The 24850-nt window shown below is 38.3% G+C and overlaps 1 protein-coding gene across 2 annotated transcripts in view; it reads left to right on the forward strand.

Moving 5' to 3' along the window:
* The window catches only part of SMYD3 (SET and MYND domain containing 3), a 439696-nt gene that overhangs the window by 35896 nt on the left and 378950 nt on the right, over positions 1 to 24850 (forward strand). For both annotated transcript variants that reach the window (XM_067293328.1, XM_067293329.1), the window contains exon 2: positions 18888 to 18951. In XM_067293328.1, the coding sequence (XP_067149429.1) occupies positions 18888 to 18951 (64 nt within the window). The remainder of the gene's footprint in view (positions 1 to 18887; positions 18952 to 24850) is intronic.

Here is a 24850-nt window from a genome sequence, read left to right on the forward strand (position 1 = left end):
AGTTGTACGCTGCTTTATCCTGTGAGTTCCACAGAAGTCCTGAAAACTGTCCCCATAAAACTTGTTAATTTGAATTGAAAATCTTCAGATTTCTCCTGGTTCTAGGCTAATGTATCCCCATCTCTTTTCTTTTCTTCTGCTCTCCCAATCCCTTGCAGTTTTAAAGTAGTTAGTGATAAACGTCAGCTATTCTTAAATTTGAAGGACCGACTGCTTCCTGTCTATAGATGTATAGATGGCTTACTTATGAATAGGGGTCACTAAAACGGTTTTCCATTAGTGCTGAACTTCTTGTAGAAAAGTTTCCAAATGAAGTTGGTTGTTTGCTTGTTTTTTGTGTTGCACAAGGTAGATTGGCGTGTGTGTCTGTGCTGCAGAATGACTGCCTGGACGGTAGTGCAGGTGCCTGGAGGCACCTGGAGGCACTACTGGACTTGCTAGGTTGAATTCAGGACGTTTCGTTCAGGATAAGGGACTGCAGCTCATAAATGCCCCCAGTTTGCATCGCCTAACTTCAACAGAGAGTGGCCTTTACAGTACATTAGTGCACAGTCGGTCAACTATAGTCTGACATGAAACCTAGAGATGATGATTTTAATGTCAATGCTAATTTACTTTTTCACTGTTCACAGGACAACATTCCCTTCTGGAAGAAACTCACCCAATTGTGTAACTTGTTATTCTGTTACTGCCTTGATCCTGTGCTATTGTAGCTGGTGAAAATTTTGTTAAAGGCTTCTGTGGTACAAGAAAGGTCCTTTGCTGAGTGGAATTATGATACTATTTTATGTGAGATTTGTCTTCTGGACTTGGAATTCAGCCTTGGCGAAAGCATCAGTTCTTGTTCCCAGAAATGTATGGTTTTTATTTTCTCCTTTCATTTACATAGCTAGGCTTTTTTGTCTAGAATTTTATCTACTGCTGTCCACTCACATAACAAATCTGTTTTCCACTTGAAAATGCTAATATGTAAATGTTTTAATGTATGCATTCTAAGTATGCTTTCATGAACAGTTCTCATCATTGTAGAGAATGTACTTGAACAGCTTTCACTCTAAATCAAGCAAATATGTGGGCACTTAATTGGTTTCTTCAAGTCACAGTGTGAGAGTTGTCCTGTTTGTTAGTAATTACATAAAATGAATAAATTCTAACGACTTCAAGAGGTCCAAGAATGAGTAACTCCTCTGTAAAAACGCACAAATCCAGTACAGAAGTGGAATTCAGCTGCTTTTTGGTTTGTGTCCTTAAAAGAATTCCAGTTAAACATTATATGGTGGTAGGATGCTTTATCCTGCCAATTTTTCTGTTTGCAATTAGTTTGGTGTACACTTAATGTTATTTTAATACTTCACAAATTAATGTAATAATGCACTGTTTGAGACTTTTTTTTTCTTGCCAGCATCCTAAAATGTTTGCACTTCTCCTTGACTTTTTTTTCTTTACATTTTCTTTTCAAAGTCAGTGTTGCTGTGTAAATAAATACATCTCTGATGGCCTTCTAGATGAGGGATTACCAATTTATTAACACATTTGTTTTTATCCTTAGCTAAGGCTCTGATTTGAGTCATTCTTTAAGATGTATTTTGCAAAGTCCAAGCTTCAAAATTTTTTCGTTTTTTTCCTACATATGGCTTTTTCATATATGATAGTACTATTAAGTATATCATCTCTTCACTCTAAAATAGAGTCCTGACATGTCCTTTTACTGTCCTGAAACAATTATCTTGGCAGTGACTAGCTTACGTTAATTTGTTTGATATTTTCATAGGGTATATGCTTTGCTTTGGGGTTATGTGTTTATATATATTTAATTTTAGCAGACTGCATATTTATTTGTTTTGGCAATATCATTATTTGTTCAGAAGACTTTTATCCCTGAATCCTTTAGTTTTTCAGGCAAACCTAGAGCATGTGTTTGCAATTCTGTCTTGAACATTACCAAAATAAATTAGTCTTGCAAGCTCTGTTCATATTTTAGCTTAAAATGTTCACAGACATTTTCAAAGTTCAAGAATTTTACAAGAACGATTAATACCAGACATGCACTAATCAGGATTCCCACCTGAGAGATTTTAAAAACCCTTGCAAATCCAAGCCTTACAGTTTCCCAGTCAGGCAGGTTAAGGAATTTCTGCTGTCCCTTATGGGGTGAAACACAGCTGCTGTTCATGTCAATCACAGTTTAGGATGGGGAGCATGGAAAATGTATTAAAAAATGGGGGCTTCATCCACTAACCCTTGGGCTATCATGCCTCTTTTGGTGGGGGGGAGGGGGGTTGATACTGTGATTTTTTTTATAATTATTATTGCTTTAATGAATGCAATGGTCAAAGCCTTGATTTTCTGTGTCCCACAGAAGGCCTCATCTTCAGCAGTGCAATGACCTACTGTCATGCTAGGAGCTTTTTTATCAAATCTGATGGAAAAAGTGGCTTTATATGAGGCACTGAAACATGGTTCTGAATCAGCAAATTATTCTGTCAGTGTCTTATGTATGTCTTATGTCTACCCAATTTAAAGTGGCTTAATTTGGAAAATCTGGCAGGATCACAGCACAAAATGTGGCATAAATGACAGCTTTTCAGTTTTTGTGAAAGTTTTTCTCTAATGTGAAAAATTCCTACAAAATCCAGGTTTACTGAGGAGGAGTTAACCCAAGTTTGGTTACATGATATGTAACTAACAAGTATTTCATCTGTCTTCAGTAATACTAGAGCACAGCAGAGAGGATGCCACTATGAAGGGAGCTGCTCAGCTCACCAGTTTGCTTTTTAGGACAACTGAAATCTGAACATGAGGAAATACTTCTTCACTGTGAGGGTGACAGAGCTCTGGAAGAGGTTGCCCAGAGAGGTTGTGGAGTCTCCTCCTCTGGAGATATTCAAAACCCGGCTGGATGCAATCCTGTGCAATGTGCTCTAGGTGACCCTGCTTGAGCAGGGGGGTTGGACTAGATGATCTCCAGAGGTCCCTTCCAACCTCAACCATTCTGTGTGATTCTGTGAAATGCCTGTAGAATAGCAGACTGTAAATTCGATCTGCTGTTAAGAAAGTGAGAATTTGTAAGAACGGAACTTAATTGGAATATGTGTTTTTCTAATTGACAGTCCTGAATAAATATACTTTCTTTCAACATAACATATTCAATATGGGAGCCATCAAACCAGTAGAAAATGCACTACATGTCAGTCATTTTTTGAAGTATAACTTGCTTTTAATCTAATCAAATAACCCAAAGCAGTATAGGTTGTCTAGAGGCTTAATTTCTGATTTGAAATCTGTTTGGTTCCTTAGCTGATGGGAATTTAGTTCCATGGTCTGGAGCCAGCCCTCAAGAAATTCCTCCTCCTCCTCCTTCTCCTCCTCCTCCAAAAATGTAATAGGTAGCTGCATTGTGTTAAGTTGAAGGTGTTCTTCACCTTTTTGCCATTATTTTTGGCCTTTGTGTGTCAGAATGTTTTCATGGTTTTTATTTTGCGTTAGCAGTGATGACTTCCACAAGCAGTGTTTACGAATGCGGAAGAGTTTGTTTTTTTCAAAAAAATATTTTAATAGTAAAACTGCTTTTGGTAGATGACAAAGCTGTGTCCACTTAGCTACATTCAGTTAGAAGTATCACATCTTTTCAGTCAGTGTATTCACGTTTTGAAGCGTCCACTGAAGGGAGAGACGAGGAATCTTTCATACTGAGTTTTTTTGCATTCAGCTTAAATGGGTAGGTGTCACTTGGGTTCTTTTAGCTGCCTAATGATCTGTGGGAAACTAATCAGAGGCTTCAATCCAATTATTAGCTGAGAATAACTTGAACTTAAAAATATCTGAGTGGAGAAGCCAGCCTCTTGCTTCAATGTATGAAACTAAAGCTGCATCTCCTGCTGTCTGTACTGACAATTCACTTTGTTTTTTTCTGTCAAAACCTTAAAAATACCCACTTCAGCAAGTGTTGTGTTCTGGTTACTTGGACTGTGCAGGGAAGAGGTGAGACATTTGCCTTGCGGCCCATAAGGTGCTTGTTCTTGCAACCAGAGGAATACACATTCTACAAATAAAGCACGTTGAAGCTTGCATAAGAAATACTCAGATCAGCTTTAATTTAGGTTAAGTACCCACTGCAGTCATGTAACAGCAGTGGGGCCATAACATGAGCTACTTTAATTGTTGGCATGCTGTAACATTTTTGAGTGAAATATGCGTAGTAGAAGTAGGTAGTCTAAACAGTTCTCCCTCTGTTTACAGTGGTAAAGTCTCCAATTTGGATGTAAAGTTAGACTGGGAAGCAACAGTCAAGCATTAAAATAACCTAAATATAGGATTTATCTAAATCCTTTAATACCGTACTAGTCTTCCTGATATGCAATAGCCAATCATGTATCTACTAGAAGAGCTCTCTGGGCAGGCAGGTGCTAGGTGCTGGAGCTGGCATGGCAATTCTTCCGAGTTTCAGGTTCTCAACAATATGCTATGTCAGGGGAAGAAATATTTTTAAAAGGCAATGGATTAGAATGTGACATTTTCATAAGGCAATGGAGGGAATGGTGGTACCTAGCAAATATTAGATGAACAATTCAGAACAGGAAAAAAAAATGGAGGAGACTGTATATAAATATACATATGCATATGCACACACTTGAAAAAAGCCTTTTATTTTGCAGTCATAATGAAAATGAAGTTTTTACAAAACAGTATGATTGTGATGTGTCATTCCTTCCTACACACTTTTTTCAGTTTATCGATTTTGGGCATGGTTGACTTTAGGAATTACAAGAAGCTCGTGTCCTTCAAACATGAACTGCTGGTGTTTCTCTTATTCTGCACAGTATAAAATTGCTGCTGATTTTAACATTTTTATTTATCTTCTGCAGATATTTGTAAGCCATATCAGCACCGACATATGATTAAAAACTCCACCTCTCTCCCAGTATTTGTCCATCACAATAAACCTTCGATCTCTCCCTTTGCTAATAAGGAATAACATATTTCTCATTCTCTTGTGCTGTGCTCTACGAAGTCTCATTCCATGGTTGTTGAACTGAAACAAATAATCTGATTTCACTCATGACCCATTGCAGAAGCTACAGTAGGATGATTAAAGGTCCACATTTCTTGGCTGTGGAGAAAATGAGATTTAACAGAAGACTTATAGTGATGTAAACGTAGTATTTTCTGGAACATAAAAAAAAACAATTTTAACTGGATAATTGTGCAAAATCCATTTAAAAAACGCAGACAATCCATATCAATTTGTCATTTTTCATGTTAGTTCAAACCTTCTTGCAGAGTCCGTGCTTCTTTGAAGCCTCTTCAATACCAGTAGCAACTTTTGAAATGGAAATGCGTGCACTGATGTGTTGTGATTGGGCCAACTGAGCAGGAAAGTAGATGACAGTCTCTCATCTTATGACATATTGTTGCTTTGCAGCTTTTTTTGTTTGTTGTTTTTAAACACTTGCCATTGAATATTGTTGTAAGAAAAAGTGAGGACCAGTTGGAAAGTGTAAGGAAGCATGTTGTATGTTGAAATTCCAAAAGCTTCTTTAGAAAATTGATTCCATTAATGAAAATAAGTTATAGCTTCAGATTTTTTAAAAAATACTTGGTTCTCTTGTTAATGCAACATCATAATCATATTGCATGATAAACTGAGCGAGAAGTGGAGAAGATTTCATTTAGAAATACCTGTGATCTTTGTATTAAGAACTTAAGATTGAACAAAATTAGTTCATAAATTACCTGAATTCTAAAAACTACCCAAGTTTTATCTCCATTTTTATATTTCTAATAAAATTTATTCGAAACTTTTTTGCAAGGATGAGCTGTGCTCAGTGCCTAAAATAAGGAGTAGTTTCTTGGAGAAAGTAAAGTATCCTAAAGTTTCCTTCTCTGCAGTAAGTGTCTGTTGTGCGGGTAGCTACTACAGTTAGAACCAGAGCAGTATGAATGAAAAGCAGTAGTTTGCGAGAGAGGGTTGCCATTTGCAAAGAGACCTAAGCATGTGTGGGTCTTCAGGCATATCAGTACTGCTACTGAAATTTTCACAGTTACTCCCAGGGTTAAATGCCTTCCTGGTCAAACTAATTTTTAAGGAGGAAAGCCTGTTCTTAAGATGTTGGTGATTTAGAGTTCTAAAATACACTTCGGGATTTAGTCAATTTATTTTTAAAGATCTTTCCACTGGAAATCGGCAAATTTGGAAACCACAAATGATTTATAGCTTTTGCTGACTTAACTAATTGATATGTAAGATAGATGGGAAGTGCGTGAAGGCAACTTATGCTTAGTGCTCTTGGCTGTTAATTATAACCACCTTTTTCCCCCCAAATATACAAGTGTTGCTATAGTTATACAGGTATTTGTTTTGACTTTTTTTTTTTTTGCTTCTCTATTAAATGGAACTTGGGAAAAGGGAACCTGGGATGCAAAATCTTCATGAAGCTGAAGAAGCATCTATTACATTTTTAGCCATAGGATGTCACCAGAGTACAGTGAGTAAAAAATTAAGTAATGTGAAAGTGCTTTATGGCTTTCCTTGGCTGTTTATTTTGGAGTCTGAAGAATCCAGTCATGCTTAGATCAGTAGCCACAGCATCTTGACCAGCTCTGTAATGTTTGACTTGGACTAGAATAGAGCGCTGAACAAGAAATGGGTTCGGGACCCAATCCTGCTGCTGTTGGGCGGTTGGGGGCATCCTCACTGAATGAAGTGGGGGCAGAGGCAAGCCAGAGATGAGCAAATATCACCACATAGTTCAGTCCTGGTATTTCTGTGGTTTTGCTGCATTGGAATATTTACCAAAAGCCTTGGCAGCATCTAATGGCTTCACTGCATGTGTAGTTGTGGAGGCGCTCATTAGCTTGCAGCCAGGAGGACGGGGCTCTGCTAGCAGCGTGGCAGCGCAGACCTCTGCTGGGGCTGGGTGCCTGGGTGCTGCCACTTTTGTGGGCAGCACTGGGCTCCATGTCCATGTTACTGCAGCCCCCTGCTAGTGGGAGTTGAGGCAAAATTTGGGGACATTTGCTGGAGTTCAGTACAAACATGTTGACTGAAGTGCAGAAGCACCCGCCGGCCAAAGGCCTTTGAACGCAGGCTGGAGGTTCCAACCAGTCTTTTAGCTCTAAGGCTTTATAAATTTGAATGTGAAAAGTTTGATGACTGAATTTGCTTATAGTAACACCTATTTTGCAGTCAATCTGGCAGTATAAATGGACTTTAGGGCAGTTTTAAGGTTTACTTCTATTTTTAGCTCCAAGGTACAGTTACTCCTGCTTGAAGATCTTGTTTGCATTGCTAATGGTGTAAAACAGCTTTAACAAAAATTAGAATTTGGCCTTACCTGTCTTATAGATGTCAACAGTAAATGTTTTGAAAATATATGTTCCACATTTTCTGTAGCATTTTTATGTAACTTTGCTGTCCCAGCACTAATATGAAATGTTACACAGAATAAATTCTGTATCATTGCACATTGAGAATAAATTAGCAAAAACAATTAAATTGTTCAAAGTTTGATAGCGTCTCCCAAATCCCATCTATGCTTAAATTTGGGAAGAGAAGTCTTTGATGTACATGTGGTATGGGGGAAAGGGATAACAGGAGTAGATGAGTAAATCTAGTGAGTAAATTGAGATGGCCAGGCTCAGTGTGCCAGCTGTGATGAAATGTTTATTCATAAAATACATTGGTCCCAATTAAGGAAGATATTTATATTTATAAACTGGAACTTTTTCTGGTAGCTGCTCTGTCAAATTAGTTTGAGCATAGAGACTGATCTTTTACCTCAAGCTGTTCGTGCTGATTTTTCCTTATGCAGATGTATTAGTTGGATGTTGTTTGTAGAGGACAAGCAGACCTAGAAAAATTGTATGGATGACTTAATACCTAAAATAGAGAAAACTTCAGTATGCTGTTTCTTCTCAAATGCTGAATATTTGTATTGTCCCACATTTATGTACATGTCTCTTTTAAGGACTTGATTTTTATTAGAATCACATAAAATAGATACTTCAGTCAATGTCAATAAAAGTCTTATTCTTCTGTGTGTTGATGGGACGCTTTGTTTAATGGTGGGAGGTGAGAAAGAAGGATACATTTAACTGAGGGTCCACTGCTGCTTTTTAATTCTTTTTTTAATTATTATTATTGGCCAGCTCTTCTTCCTAATAGTGAGCATGCTTCAGTTAACTATAAATGGCGGCTTCTGCTGAACCATAGTTATTTATCATGAAAGATACTTTTGCAATGTAGTGGTAACTTAAGTGAATGTGTAAAAAAGAAATCTAGGATTGGATTTGGCATGCCTTGTTTAGGGTATTTCTGTCTGGAAGTATCCAGCACTTAGTGTTGGAGGCTAGGCAGCGGGGGAAGGAAGACAGGCTGGAAGTTAATGAGGAAAAAGAAAGAAAAGTGTGAAAACACCTCTACCTAAAGCAAAAGAAGAGAGGCTTGGACGGTTGGTCCATCCTCAGCTACGTAGCGTCAGTTTGCTGACTGTGAAAATATTTAGCCTCTAGCTTGTACCAGTATGGAAGCTAGGATATTCCATTATTTTATAGGTGATGAGCTTTTATGGAGATGTTACAAAAAGTGCTGTGATGCAGAAAGAAGTTGAATGTTTATAGCTGAGCAAGCACAGTCTAGTGCTTTTAGTGCTGTAGTGAGATTCTAAAAGAGCTCTTTAGCAAGAAGCGGTACCTTGGGCAATTTTGTGCTATTCAGAATAGATAGTGAGTTTGTCAGAATCTAAGTAGTCCTTGATGGGGGTGGGGGGGAGGGGGTCACAAAAAAACAAACAATACCAATCAGTATACACAGCTGTACACGTTTTGAGAAAATAAAATATTATTAAAGGGTTGAGAGAAATCAGATTTCTCTGTCACTTTGTATTATGCTTACAGGAGTTATACACCTAGTGCTCCTTTTCATGAGTACTGTACACCAATTGCATGTTTGCTCTCCCCTCTTCCCCCCTGCCCCAACTTATCTAATGCTATATTATTAAAACTATCCAGTTCACATTTTATCATCTCAACCCTTGAAAACTCTGTGCTCTAGCTCCTGTTAAAACCTGCATCTTGTCATTAGAATAAAATACCTTCATTCTTATTGGCCAGCATCTCCAAAAGTAAGCTTTAGAAGTAGGACCTACTAAATCAATGACCTCCTTTCAGTGACCTACTCATAGCGAAATACATGATATGTAAAGAAGGAAGACAAAGGGAAGATGCGTCTATGTTTACATGCCAGATCTGTTGGAGAGACAAAGTGAGAGATGTACTGGATTTTGTTTGAGCACTTGATAGAAACTTTGTAAAATGTTCTCAGATCAGGTTGCTTGGATACAAAAATCCTGGTGTAAAATGAAAATTGCCATAAGGAGTGTAAAATGTAAAGACATCATGGCAGTGTTTCAGTATAGGTGCTTGGCACTGTGCTGTAAAAATGAAAGTCTGCTCTCTTCAGGTGTTTCCGAGCCATGTTCTGTTTAATTCTTGGGCAGAAACTGTTGGCAGATAAAAATCTTTTGGGGCTGGTGGGGAAAGTAGTGAAGCTTCTCCAAGCAAAAATCAAGGCCTTCATAATCTAGAAAATGATGTGGAAATTCCCAAACAGGAAACATTGAAACACGGAGGAAATCGGGGGGAAAAAACATGAGCAATGGTAAGAAAACAAAAATACATTTGAGGCTGGAGAGAATAAAATGACAGGAAGAGAACTGTTGAAATACAGAAGAAATAAATAAAAGCATGTTGGAAGGTGAGTGCTTGTGGTAATCTCAAAGGCCCTCCATCTAGCTGGGCTAGGAGAGCACTATGGTTAGACAGATATTTGTAAATTTGTCACAGGTGTTTGTAGATCTGCTAACAGTGATCTTTCTTAAGGCTTCCCACAGCATCTGCCAATTGTATAGACTTGTTTAGGAAAGTGAACAAAGGTATTGCCAAAAATAGTCTGCATTTCTGAAAGATAAAGTTTAGACTTGGTATCAGAAATGCTGTCGTCTGTGTAGAAGTGGCGTCGGAGGAAGACTTGCATGGTTGGCGTGTAACCGGAGCGGTGCAGGTCCAGGCGGTGGCCGTCCTGCTCTGCCGGGGTGGCGGGGGCTGGCAAGCAGCATCACTCCTGCCAAGAACCTGCTTAATTTTTACATCCTCTTACTGCAGAAGTCCGCAGCAGTATGTTAGGAGCATTCAGTTTGTTACAAGAATACTCCGGTGGATATCTTAGAAGACCTCACGATATTGGATTACACCTGAGCAAGGGGGGAACAAGCTGTTTCCCTGGGCCCTGTGCCAGTATATGGGTGAATCTGTTTCTCTGTGTCATCAGTCATCTCTGCTGTTTGATACAAATACAGTTTTCCTGCCCTTCACTCCTGTTTTCTAGCTTGGTGGGCTCTTCAGAGTTATGTGAACAGGCTTTATTGGCAGAACTGACTATCCTATTTTAATAAACTGTAGTAAGTGTCTTGAAGTAGCTTAACTTGGGTGTGATATGAACATAAGAGCTAAGCAAGTGAAAATGAGGACTTAATTTGTTGTGTACATCCTTACCAAATTCTTAATCTACAGGACATAATGCACCACGATTTATTTTGAGCCTAGCTGTGTTGCTGTGTTTGTGTTCTTTGCTCGGATTATTTTATTTTTTGTTCAGCGCTTTCCAAATGTGTGCCATAAAGAAGGAAAGATCTTTTGTGTTTGACTGTTCATAGGTGGAAGCGGCAAAACGAGTAAGAGGAAGATACCTAAAAAGCATTGCAGGACCTCTAAAAATATTTGTCCTAAAAATATAAATACGGGCAAGAAGGGAATATAGAAAAGGACTAACAAATAAAGACTGATGAAGATATTCTTCCAAGAGGATCAGAGGGGTTCATATTTCACTGAAAATCGGAGATCTGTGTGATACAAGAGATAAATATTAAGCAGGAAGTAAATATTTGCTGTAGTATGATATTTTAGAGCAACAGCTTTCTTCTTGTGGAATGCTGATCCATAGGTCAGAGAAATAAAATACTTGACATGGAGATAGAGGAGATAAATGAGTAACACATTTGTCATTTTTATAAGGAAAAAAAAGGAGCGATGCAAGATTTTGTTGTATTTTGCTTTGTTGGATTTGCACCCGCATGTTCAAGAAATAAGCTATGCGCAATACATCTATAGACTTTTTTTGCATGTGTTTTTAAGTTATAGGTATGGCCTTTTCATATTGTGAAATACAATCTTAGTCTTCAGCTTTTAGCTTTCTTTGATTAAAATCCCAAGGTGTAATGAATGCACTGTGTGACTGAAATTAATCCGTTTAAGCCTTAACCTGCTGAAGGCACGTTGGCATGCCATTTGCGGGCAAACACTGTACAGTAAAGGAAAGGACAGCCTTGATTTGAGTGAGATTGTGGCAAAGCAGCTTTGCAGGGTAAGGAGGTTTAAGAGACAATTTAAAGTTGTTATCTTGTGGTCTCAGAGCCAAGTTTTGCTGTGTTTCTGCCTCAGTGCTCTTGGTGGGGGATGGCAGAGAGTTTCTCTGGGAGGGTAATTAGAGCATTTTCGCAGTTATTGATTTCTGGTGTGGTAGCATTTGTTTTATTCATCCTACATGTTGATAAAGTCTGTGCGTGTATAGCTATCTATCTATCTATTTAAAGGTAGGTGATACTTTATTCTAAAGGCAGTCTGTCTTCTGGCATAAAATTTATTAAGCTGCTGAGTGCTTCTCTTGAACTGCATTTTTTAGGTAAAGGGGCAGAATGTGGTGTCGTGCTAATGAAATGGCTCTTGGAGCCATCACTTGTTTTTTAGTAGAGATCTTTTCCTGTATTCCTCTGCAGGTTAGGATCAGAAGTTAGTACTGAATGAATACGTCAGATTAAAAAGTAAGAATAAATTTCTTGCCTGTTTGATGGCTATATTGTTAGGTATTTCTTCTTATAAATTCCTTCACTGACTTTACTAGAAAGCACTGCATCTGAAACTTTTTATCAGTTACCAGTGCAATGAAGAGTCATGTAATTTTCTGTTCTTGGTTTTATCAGAATGCATATGGCACTTCGAAAAGCTGCATTTTCAGAAAACTAATTTTTTTTTTCCAGTAGCTGAAGGAGAATCTTCTATTTGTGGCTCTAGATAACTGTTAAATTTCAGCAAAGAGTTTTGCATCATTCTGTGAATTTAGGGATATTTTTAAAGATTATATCTTTTTCATAATAGTAGGAAGAAGTTTTTGAAAAATAAACATTTTCTTATCAGGGCTTAGTATGCTGTCACTGCATCAACACAAAGACTAGCTGCTACATAAGAATAAATGAAAATCTACCATATGGATGTCTTCTGCTACTTACTGTTTTTCTAGCCTGCCTTCAGCCCTGTCTCCTTTCACCCCCCAAAGAAGAGAAAAACTAAAAATCCAACATAAGTTGTGTAAGAACAGATGATACTGAAGTGGAGAAATGATGGGAGACTACAACAAATTTTTATTTAGAAAAGTGTTTTTCAGAAATTTCAGACCAGGCATTCTTCAGAAGACAAAGATGCAGAAAAAAAATATGGGAGATAATACCCAACACACAAAACCAGACAAAAAATACCACCCTTCCTGTCAGCTGAAGTAATATGACCCAGCAAATTCATTACCTAGTGTATGTATTTATAAACCAAATAAAGATAATACCTAAGCAAGGATGATTATAAAATCTGAACGGATTCGAGGGCCCTCGTAGTAGGAGGATTCTTTCTCCCCTAATCTATTTGAATTCTATTTGTTCTTATACACTGTATCCAAAAATGTTTCAGGGCATGACATACAAAGCCAGATATAATAGGAATTCCAGAAAATAGCAGTGAACTAGAGCACTGAGTGGCACATGAGGCTTCAGAAGCAAAGATCTGAGTTATGCAACGTCATGTTGAATAAACTATATTTTTGTTTGTGTTACTAGGTGCTGTGTTTGGGAGGACAGATGCCTTAACTAAACTTTCACCACAGCCCAAGTGTTTTGGTTGTGTTCCCCCCCCCCCCCCCCCCCAGCCTCAGACAATGCAGTACCACTAGTGTAGTATGTTCAGATATAAAGCAGATGATTATTATATTTGGGAATAAAATAGTTTTTTTTTCTTATATGAAAAAGTCTGTCTTAGGTCTCCCTTGAAAAAAGTGACGCTAATCCCTGATGGTTAACTTCAGTTATTATCTTTTAACTCTAAATTTTTGGTGTTCCTGCTACTCTTCAAAAGCTACTTCTCCCCAGTGCTGCTGTTACAGGAAAAAAGATTAATTCTTGTAACTTATTCAACACAGAGTGCAGATGAAGATTTTTTTTTTGTATGACTTCAAGGTTTCTTGACTTTGTACTCTTGCCCCTTAAACTCAAAGGATTAAGTCGGAGCTGAACAGCAGTGTAAATATCTGCGTGAAAGTAGCTAAGCCCAGTGACTTTATTTCAAAGACAATAGATAAGTGGGTTCCTTTTGGAGCCTATTCCTGATCGAAGTCAAGCTCCCGTACAGGCCTGCTGTATTTCAGTCTGTATTTTCTGAATACTCCTGTTTTTCACCAGCTCATAGCGCCGGGTGCGAAAGGCCGAGTGGGCTTGGCTTAGTGCCCGCTGGAGCGGGACGCGGCCCCTCTGCGCCGGGGCTGCGGGCCCTGTGGTCACGTAGCCGGAGCAGAACGTGCTGAAGATGCCTCCGGCAGGGTCATGGGCGCCTATGCGGGTAGGCAGCCAGGCTACCAGTTGGGGTGCCAGCTGTGCCATTATACTGCGTTATTTTTCTGGTGGGAGAGAGGTGAGGAGAGAAAGTTGTACGTAGCTGCATTTATCTGCTCACAGATCTGCCACATTAAAAATACTACATTACTGGAATCTTTGTTATTAGAAGACTGAAATAGATCAGTAAAACTCTGAATGACATGTTTGCTTATCGGGGGTATTGACTGTTTTCACTTCATGACAGGTTTTAAATGCCCATGCTCAAAAAACCCAGGTAGACTTTATGCGCTTGACATGTTTGACTGAATCTCACAGGTTTAAGAATTTGTTTAGGAAATGTGTTCGACATGACATGCATCTGAAAGAGCAGCTCTTTTCTTACGTGTGCTACGGGCTGCGTTACTGATCAAAGAAACATCAAGCACACATCCAGCAGGGAATTGATATGAGATTGCCTTTTTGTCCTGCAAACTGTGGCAGAAGCTGAAGTGTGAATAAACTGTGTAAAAAGGACTGTTAAGCGCTCTGTGGTAACCAAATGTGCTGTTACATCCAACACTTAGCTTGCAAGTAGGGGCTGAGAGTCAAGGGCCTGTATCACCAGGGAAGCGTAGATGCATTTTCATCATAAATTAAGTAGCCTAATTGTGTGTGTTTGGGTTTTGCTGTGGTTTTTAATTATATTAGGCCTTTCCTGGCAAGCAAAAGTACTTCCTTTTATTGAGGCCATGTTGGTATTATCAGGGTGCTTTGATTAGCTGTTAATTTGGCATTTCTAAAAGGGTGATGTTCTGGGCATTGTAAGCGTGTGGATGTGGCACTGTAGGACCTGACAGAGCAGGCAAACACGGATCAACTTCTGGTCCTGTACGTGATGCAGAGCTCATCATGTTCTCGTGAGGTTTTCAACGGTGCTTTTTCAGGCTTTTTCCCACGCTGCTGCTCAGACATGGGAGGAGCTCCCCACAGACCGGGCCACCCCACTGCTCTTCAGCCCCTCCTTAAAATGCTCTGTGCTACAGTACCTTAAACAAAAAGGTGGTAGTGGGGGAGAAAAAAGGGGGGGGGGAAGTACTTTTGTTCATGTGCATCACTTCCTACTGAGCAACCTTATTTATTATTTCTCCGTCTCAGGAGTTTTCTTTTGTCGCCTGTCCACATCCATCTTTTGGGGTTTCCCCTCCTCTACCCTCCAAAGATAAGGTTTATCTTTGTCTTGTGTGTACATTGGGGGGCCCACTCTGTCAGTGGAGCTTGTAGCCCATAGTAATGAAAATAAGAAGTAATATCCAAATTCCTCTGGGTAAGATTCTGCACCCAACCGTAACACCCCACTGGAGGGCACCTGACAGCTCCCTCTCACTTGATTGTTGTGGATTCTTTTAGTACAGACTAAAATCCTTATTTGTGCTTGCTGTTTGATAAGGGTTTTGGAGATGGAAAATCTTGCTGAAGTTGTATTGGAAAACTAATAATTTATTTTAAATTGCTGTATCTTAATTTCATTTTATTTTGCAGCAGAAACCTTTTCAGAGACTAAAGTATTATTGCTGAATGTGTTAGTTCAAATTCTGTGCATTTTATCAGCCATGAGGCTAATTGTGTTAGGTGAGTTGTGGTAGATTCCCTGTGTGTAACCTGATACTGTTTCCAGATGACACTTACAGTTAATGAGAAATGCATGGAAATATCATGGAAATGCATGGAATTTTAGTGACTTGAATTGTTTCAGTAATACCTATAACGTTAATGAAATGTTGAGAAGGATAGTAATAAACTAGACAAATTGTCTTGTTTTTAAAAAATGTTCTAAAATACATGAATCCTATATATATGAATACAGGAATTTTATTCCTGAATTCTTTATATTCAAATTAAGTATTTTAGATCATGCTGTTTTACATTTAAACTGCTATACTGCAAGATTCATGGGTGCTATAAAAGTAAAGGAAGGAGGTTTGGGAGGGAGGAGAGGATCAAAAGAAAGAGCAATGATTTCGTCGGTAGCTTTGCCGTTCAGCTCTGCAGCAAGCATCCTACAGCTGCTCGTCATTCAAAGAAACCCCCAAAGATGGGTGGATAGTTCACTCATTATACAGTGCCAGCAGGGAGTCACCTTATTCAAATAATCTGACCTGTAATGTCAGTTTGGCAAAACCCCCAAGTTTTGAGTGATGGTCCTTACATTTTTGTGTATACATGTCTGCTGCTACTTCAGTGTTAACCCTTGGGGACAAAGCATACAAGGGAACTAATCCAGTAATGTATTGAAACTTCAGTGGTAGCTGAAGAAGCTTGGTGCTTTGTGGAGATTGGTCCACCAATTGCTTTTCAGAAGACAGAATGAATAAATGTTGGTGACTTGTAAACCCTGGCATCTTGTGGAAGAAGCAAACCAAGGCAATCTATATTTGCCGTATATTAAGGTCATCATATCTAGTCTTCTGAGGTAGGAATGTGATACTTTAAATAGAAATCTGTAGGAGAGAGTTCTCCGATGGTTATGGCATTCATTCATTTAAGTTTAAGAATCCACTCTGGTTTGTGGATCTGTGATTTACTTGTTGATGCTGTGACTTTTTGTTGCTTTAACGGGTATGTGACTTAAGTTGTAAATTTTATTTTAACAAAGTCATAATTAAGGTATTAGGATGCATATCATTTAGAACAAAAATGTCTGTCTTCAAAACTATTTTGCTCAGTCATTCTGCAGGAGAGTGAGCTACTGATAACCAAATCGGTGAGCAGTTCCAGACAAGGTTTTTTTTTTTTTTTTCCTGTCTACAGTAAATACTCTGCTGAAGTGTTTTTCTTCCCCAAATTACTCTGCCCCAAGGTCCTAATCTAAAATGAGAAATATGCAGTCCTATATCATAGGCTGGTTAGAGTTGTGTCATTTTTCAGCCTTAAAAGGCAAGAAGCTCTCCTCTGCAGGCAAAGTGAAGATTTCACACTTGTTTCTAACTCTGGATTATCCCTGGGCATCATACATTTAAGTTAAAAACTTATTGTTTATGTGAGAAAGATTTTAGGTTTTGTTTAAAGGAGCTGATAAAAATGAACAGTTTTTTCATCCCCAGGCCTGGCTTTGCAGGTAAGCAGAAAAGGAAGGCGCTATCATAGAATGAGCTTATGATCTGTACATATTGCTCCTCTTAATCTTTGACCAATGCAGCCATCTGAACTCCTCTAATGCTTATAAGAATGCTAAGACATTATTTTAATTATTCAAACATAGCAATAATTTCATATATTAGTGAAAACCTTTTCCCTTTTATGGTATTTAGGGAAAGGAAAGGATGGTCTGTGCTAGAGGATGTCTCATTGGCGTTTCTGGCATTCTGCCTTTACTTCCAATAGTTATGATTTCACTGCTAGGAGCAGTGAACTAAATTAATCATTCAGAAGTTCTAGATTGAGGTTTGTGGGCTATTGATGGCTTTCCTGCTTTGGGTGTTGGCTTTAGATATTATTCTGCAATTTTAGTCATGCATAGAAATTAAAATTTGGGGATAACTAATCAATTTTAAGAAGAAATTATGGTCACATGATAAAGCAGTTTTGCTGGGAGTCAGAATACGCATGACGAGTCTCTAAACTATTGAAGAGTGAAGGAATTTTCTTTTGGCGTCCACAGAGACGGAGAATTACACCGTGTTTTAGTCACATGAGTTGCCATTGGGGGTAAGAGTGAGAAGGACATATGTAGTATCGATGGGAAGCCACTGGGAACCTTGCAGAGGAAAGACTTTAAACTGAAAACTTGAACTTGCCCTTTCAGGTTGAAATGGACTATGTTAGGCATTTAGTTATTTCAAAAGTATATTGGAAGGCTGAGTTAATATTTGTAATGAGATTTTTAGATTGCTAAAAACAAGGTATTATAACAGTGTGTTGTTTGGGGTGTGTGTGTCTGACATGTACCCCTGCCTTACTTTGCAGAGGGTTGCAGAAGGGGAACTTCAGAGTACCTTGTGGGCAGGATGCGATGGCACTTCCCTGGGGTGATGGAGCCGCATTCGGCTGCGTGTGCCTCACCAGGTGACAGTGGCACGCAGTTGGGTGCTGTGCTTCATTAAGGTCAGAGGCATGGCCATGGAATAAGTCTAAGGTGTAGTAATGAGAATTATGCAGTCCAGTTTTTGATACATCTGTAATGTAACTCTCTTTTCTTCAGTCTTAAAAAAACAAACAAGCAAACAACCCCCCCCCCCAAAACAAAATGCTCCCCCCCAAAAAAAACATATGCTCTTTTCTCAGGACTAATGTATGCCTATAAAGTATGTAGGCAGCTTTGCATATGGAGGTATCAAAGTGAACACTCTCAGTGTTTCCAAAGTCATGCAGGACATTCAGCACATTAAGTATTTTCTACAGGAAATTAAGAGGGGAGCATCAAAATTGGCTTCATGTTTCTACTGATCTGAAGTATTTGAGGTATAAATATTATTTCCTGTGTGCTTTAATATCTTCTTAGTGTCTAAAAATTTACAAAATTTCAGTGATATTTTCTTCTTACCTCATATAACTGTAAACTGAGACAGCATCAGAAAATTGTATTTGAGTCAGGAGATGCTTTTAACTGTTAGATTGTGTTGTATATCTCTGATAGTTATCTCATCCATCTCACTTTGAGTAGATTTTATTTTTTCTGTCAAACTGAATTTTTATTTTGGTCTTACTGCCCACCAATCAGAAGTATTTTTCTAAGATAGAAATTTCTGCTGAGATGTCAACTTCAGGCTCTATTATAAAGTTATAATTTGATGTCACAACTTGCAGGTTCACAGCGAGGTCTTGCTCAAGGCAGATAATGACACTTGCTTAAGACAAGACTTGCTTAAGACAGATAATAAAAGTATTAGCTAGCTGTATTGCACAGCTCTAATTCTATGGTTATCTACAAAATCAAATTCCTCAGGGTTATAGCTGTACGGTCAAAAAAAAAGCATGTTTGATATCTTTACTGTTGACTGCCGTTGTACTGAGTCATATGAGTACTGAGAACATACCTTTGTATGTAACAATATGTGATTTCTATGTGACAATGAGTTTCAGGTTACTCTTGTTTTTTCAGATACTTTTCTTGCCTATTTGATAATTGTTAGTTATGCAAGAAGGATAATCACAAAGCTTTATTTGTATTTATATCTACTTTTTTTCTTTTTTTTAAAACAGGAATGAACATCTGCACAGATGCTCTCAGTGCAAGGTTGCTAAATACTGTGGTAAATCCTGTCAGGTAAGATGAAAAATAACAACTATAAGGTACTGAAGAAAAACAGACATTTGAATACTTTATATACAGGGTCTTCATGCGTTTTCCTCATTGTCATACCTCCACATTGCAATTTTTTATTTGTAGTTATGGACAGAGAGTGTAAACATGTTACCTTGTTTTATTTTTTGACTATTTTTATAGCTACAGATACAAGATTGTAATTAGTGAGATAAAACAGACAAAATTAAGTTGAAATGTTTAGTGTTTCTTTATGTTTGATTAGAGGGGTAAAAAAGATTCTTCAGTATTGCTGGTTGTAGACTGAAGGTTGCAAGTCAATTTTGTAGTAAAATAATTTGTATTTCAAGAGTGAGGTTCATCATGGCAAAGCATATATCCTAGTTCTTTAAGAAGAAATAGGACTCAAGAATTTGCAAAGTAGAGAAGGCCTTGGGGCAACCTGACAGCAGCCCCTGGTACCCACGAGGAGGGTGTCAAGAAGATGGAGCCAGGCTTTCCACAGCGTTGAATGGCAGGGGGACAAGGGACAACTGGCATAAGCTGAAACAAGAGAGATCCAGATGAGGTATAAGGAAAAGCTTTTTCGCCCAGAAGACAGCCAGGCAGTGGAACAGGCTGCTGAGAGAGGTTGTGCAGTCACCTCCTTGCAGGGTTTCAAGACCTGACAGGATAAAGCCCTGAGCACCCTGGTCTGACCCTGGAGCTGACCCTGCTTTGGGCAGGGGGTTGGACTAGAGACCTCCCAAGGTCCCTCCCAGCCTGCATGGTCCTGTGATACTATCCTACAAAACAGAACTTAGATTTTAGGATTGAACACCTTTAAGTATTTATATTTGGCTAGTATTGTCACTTATGCATGTGTGTGGAAGATGGCCTGACACGGTACTGAAAGGGAATGATAGCCTCACACGGGGGTAAACGTCTGTGTAAGGTATAAGATAGGCAAGGAATCGGCCATCTGAGATTCCAGCCATGAGGGTCACCTTACAGACTGTGATACAAAATTTTAAATGATTTATCCTAGCTTTGCATCGTGGTTTCTGTTTGTTTTTTTACATAGGGAAAAACCGAAGAGAAAAATAAAGAAAACCTACTAAAATTCAAAGCAGGCTAGTAGTGATACTCTATTAAATCCATGTGATTTTAACTTTTTAAGTAGTCTCTTTGACCTTCAAATCATCTTTTTATACATTATATGCTTCTATAAACAATTCTTCCTTAATATAGTCTGTGGTGTTTTCAACATGCCAAAGCCCTTCCATTTTGGGATTAAAACATATGGAGGAGGAAAGGAAGAAGATGTGTTATTTTGATTCATTGTATGGCAAATATGTGCAGCGTACATTAGGTACTTACTGTAGCTTCAATAATAATGCCACAGGTAGATTTATTATGGAAGATAAGGAAAATATGACTGTGAAGAATATAAAAGACCAGAGTATTTGTGAAACAAGTTTAAAACAAATATTTCTCAAGAGAGTTGGTGGTAAAGCTGCTTGTGGTGTGTCTCCACTGTGAAATGAGACACTGTGCAGCACTCCCTGTGCTGGCACTGACTTGCACAAGAAAATCTAGAAGGAGTAATGCAGTGCCCTATTCTGACTTACGTGTAGTAGCAGTGAAGCTAGGAAGTGAGGCTTGTTCCTCTGGGAATAGTACTGCATGAACACGCTTCTAGGATTCAGGCTGGCTAGCCTGAAGCCATCTTGGGTGTCTTTGCATTGTGCTTCCAGCTCCATGGTCCTTGTCTTGCACTTGAAGCCAGCTCAGGTTTCTCTACATCCAGAGTTGTAGGCATTGATTTCAGTGAAACGGGCTCGTGCTACTAGAAGCAATGTGTGCTTAAAATGCTGTGCATGTTTCTAGTTGGAAGCATACTGTTATAAGTCTGTATAGTATTAGGTAGCAATTGGGAACATCTGGAAAAGAGGCTGTTTTCTAGTTAAAACAGGAATTTATGGTGGTTGACTACTCAGTGCAGATGATCCAGATAAATCTGAGACCAACCAGGTGTTTTCTTTTGGGACTGTCCTCTAATTCATATTCCTTTTGATAATCTGATCTAAACTACTTTGCTGCTCTGTTCTTAAAGAACTTGTGAGCAAAGTTCTCCTTGGCCAAGCCAAAGGCTTTAGGCTTTACCTAGCCTCTGTGTCTTTAGTGCAAGTCATTAATATGTGCACTTCTAATTGAACTAATTGCTGAACAAAATAAACAGTTGGGTATTGAATCAAATTGCTGTTTGCACATTTAAAAAGGTGAATATTAGGATGATTTTGTGTTTATAAATATAGATCAACTTAGAAATGAAAATTTTGTGGCTGTGTTTACAATTTATGCTTAGTTGCAGAATGATTTGATTAATTTTAGATGTTTAAGAAATTAATCCTACAATACTAAACACTTAAGCTTAAAAAAACCTTAGTTTTCTAGACCATTCTGTGATTCTGTGATTTACTGCTTAATACAGTACATGAAATTAGAATTAACATAAAAGACTTTCACGAGTGTTTTAAAACTGACTTCCCCCCAAAGCGTTGGATCAGTCTGAGAGTAGCTGAACTAGGTTTAGGATAAAAGTGGACTTTGTGAAGGAAGCTCCGAAATACCAAACTTCAAATTACCAAAAATAAGTCATTCTTAAAGCTTCAAATATCTTGTAAAAATCTTCACTTGATTTAAAATGTCAGGTAATTTTGAAAAACTGTCTTGGTGCTAAGCTATAGGGGAAGAAATAGTCTTTTGAAAGATGTTTCTCCTTTTGGAGCTTACCTTGAGAATTATTATCCTTTGAGGAAATATGTGGGTAGAACAAGGAATCCTGAACAAAACTATATGAGAATTAGAATTTCCAGTTTGTAGAAATCTCCATATGATGTAAAAGTTGAAAATTTCAAGTGATTTGTGTCAGATTTCAAAATTTCCTGTGATCCTTTTTCAGGCCAGTTGGAACAATTTGATTTGACTTTTAACACTTTAACTTACTTCAAAAAAGGATTAGAGCTGTTGGACTGGAAGCTATAGCAAGAGATCCTTCTGGCTGACCTCCTCCACTGACTCCTGATTTCAGGAGCAAGTATATCTAGGCCTTTTGCTTCTAACCATTTCTTTAATTGGACCTCATTGACTTTTTTTCTTCCTCAACACTTCTGCTCCTCTGCTGCAGCCCCTCTGCCATCTGCTGATGCCTACTGTCCCTTATTTCCTAGTGCTGTTTTCTAGCAGCCTTGTGTCTGTCGGGTATGTCCCTAGACCTATAGAGCTGCCACATCTGTCTCTGCTTCTTCATCTCTGCTGTGATCTCCTCTGGCAGTGTTTATTAATTTGTGCCCTGTGCTGCTTCAACCTACATTGGGGACTAGTGATTTAGATAATCCCTGACAAATGGGAGAGTCATTTCAGATAGAAATCACCATGTACCATTATCAGACATTATTGAAATGCCCTCATTAAAAAAAAAAAAAAAATCCAAGTGACATTTTGTAAGAATTTAAATGATCCTTTGGGAATTATAAATTGTGTCTTCATAACAAAGTGATACTTTCTAATGGAAAAATATCCCACTTTGAAATTTTTTTGGCAAGCTCCAATCTTTAACTGCTTTTCATTAGCACATTAATTTGCAGGAAGTGTTCATATTTTTTGATGCTGCATAGGAGACAAGGGAAACCTTAGTTTTATAAATGTGGGATTGGGGACTATTTGGAGATGGGGATAGTGTATCTCACAATCCAAGAACAGACCCATTTCTCTTAACATGGCAAAACAGCTCAGCTAATAATATGTGAGACTTTACAGGCAGATGCAGGTGATCTCTACCCATGCCCTGAGCCCGCAGGAGGTGACTGCTCCTGGGACTGTGCTGTCAAATGCAATGCAGTGATGCACTGGGGCTTGTGTGCTGCTGGGTCACGGCGTGGGCAGACTACATCTGCCACCAGTAACCTGCTGTATACTGCAGTATTTTCCAAGCCATCTCTGACCCTTTTCACTTAGGTAAAGCCTAAGGAATTGACATTCGGATACATTGAGCTTGAATGAAAAACTGAATTTGGGGCAAGGTGAAAAGAGGTTTTTGTTTGTTTGTTTCTTTTTGTTTTTTGAGTTGCTAATGGTAGTGAAGTCTGGAGGGAGGAGTGTTGGATACTGCCCTGTCTCTTCTTCCTTCTAATAGTGTTTCTTTCTAACAGGAAAAAATTCTGTTGAAAAATTGGAAGAAACTCCCTGAGAGGGAAGGAGAGGAGTCCCTAAGGAGAAGAGTCTACTCTGTGCTATTTATATGCATACTGGATATAGGATATAAAAACTCTGACTGAAAGCTGGGACATGCAGGGTTAAGAACATTTCTCCCATGGAGAACTGTGGGGCTAATATAATCCCACCAATAAGTATTGTTAGAGGCTGACTTAAAAGTAGGTCTTTCCAGTGCCACAAATCTTAGTCTTTGCATGTAGTTCTGTAATTTGCTTCCTTGTTGTATTGGTAGTGAGAAGAAATATTTTTGAATTTCATTATATTTAATACATTTGGAGCTTCCCTTGCCCCAGCCAATTGCAAAGACCTGAACAGCAATTCCTGTTCCAGCAATCCTTCTGCAAAGGAATCATGCTAATTCCTTTTTGGCATCAGTTTCAATCTAAGCACAATTTTTAAGAAAGCGTATGATTTAAACATTGTTCTGATATGGAAATACATCTCTAAGAAATGTGTCACATTATGCTGTGTGATACCACATATTTCATCTCATTAGTGCTTTATTGGTGGGGGTAAGCTATTAATCATTTTGATGTCACCTTTAGCATACTTAAAATTCTGTGCAACATGTATGTGAGGAAAAATTTTGACAGATAAAGGCTCACTCCAAAGAACAATTTTAGTTTAAGTGGGATAAAAAGGTCAATATAATTGTATTACACAGAATGATGCCTGGACATTTACAAGCATGACCTTGTTTCTCATGGACAAGAATAATCCTATTCAGCAGTAGATACTTAACTTTTATTTATCAGACAGTATGTGACACTAACTGTATTTGGATTAATGCATTCTTAGTGTCATTCTTCTCCCCTTGTAGAGTTATAGGTAAAGGAAATGAAATTGCAAATCTCCCATGTATCTGAAGGGAAAAAAAAGTCCAATTTATTTATTATATGTAAGCCCCCTCCCCCCAAAAGAAATAGAACAAGTGCTACTAGTGGTGAAGTCTAGTTACCCCAGTGCAGCTTTTTTTTCTTTTGCAAAGGCTGTCATACAATTTTTTAAATCTTCCTAACTAGCATGCCAGAGTCCACAGTTATGATGTACACTTGCACATGATACTGTCCTTTTCTTCTCTCTTCTTTTATTGCTGAACATATAAGAATTGCTTTGTGTTGGACACTATCATTTGGTGTATGGCAGTTACTTAACAGAGGCTGTTTTTCTGAGTTACTTGTTTTTGTCCTACTGCAATTCTATGAGCAAATGTCACCTTCAGAAGGCCTTGGCTATTCTGAGTTCTTGTCATTGCAGCAATTTCTTTTTGTGTCCTGTTTTTTCAATTTGCTTTTACAAAAGGATTTGAAACAACTCACTGGCTTCAAACATTTACTCTGAATATATGTATTAAATATATAAAGACTTACTAACTTTATTAAATGGGCTTGGAGTTTCTGTGAATTATAAAACAGAATTTTGAGCTTGTAAAGGCAGAAAGCAAAAAAAAAAAAAAACCAAAACAAAACCCCACCCTTAATCAGAAATTGAATCTCTTCCAAAATGAATTTCTCTTAGCTGAAGACTCATTCTTGTTGCTTTGTCATGTTGATTTTGACAAAAGATGTATTTCAGTGTACAACAGCTTTCCCTCACCTTGTCGCTCCATTTTGTCTCTGCTACGAAAGTGTTATTCCATGTCTGG

Source organism: Apteryx mantelli, chromosome 3 (genome assembly GCF_036417845.1).
Source record: "Apteryx mantelli isolate bAptMan1 chromosome 3, bAptMan1.hap1, whole genome shotgun sequence".
NCBI lineage: Eukaryota > Metazoa > Chordata > Aves > Apterygiformes > Apterygidae > Apteryx > Apteryx mantelli.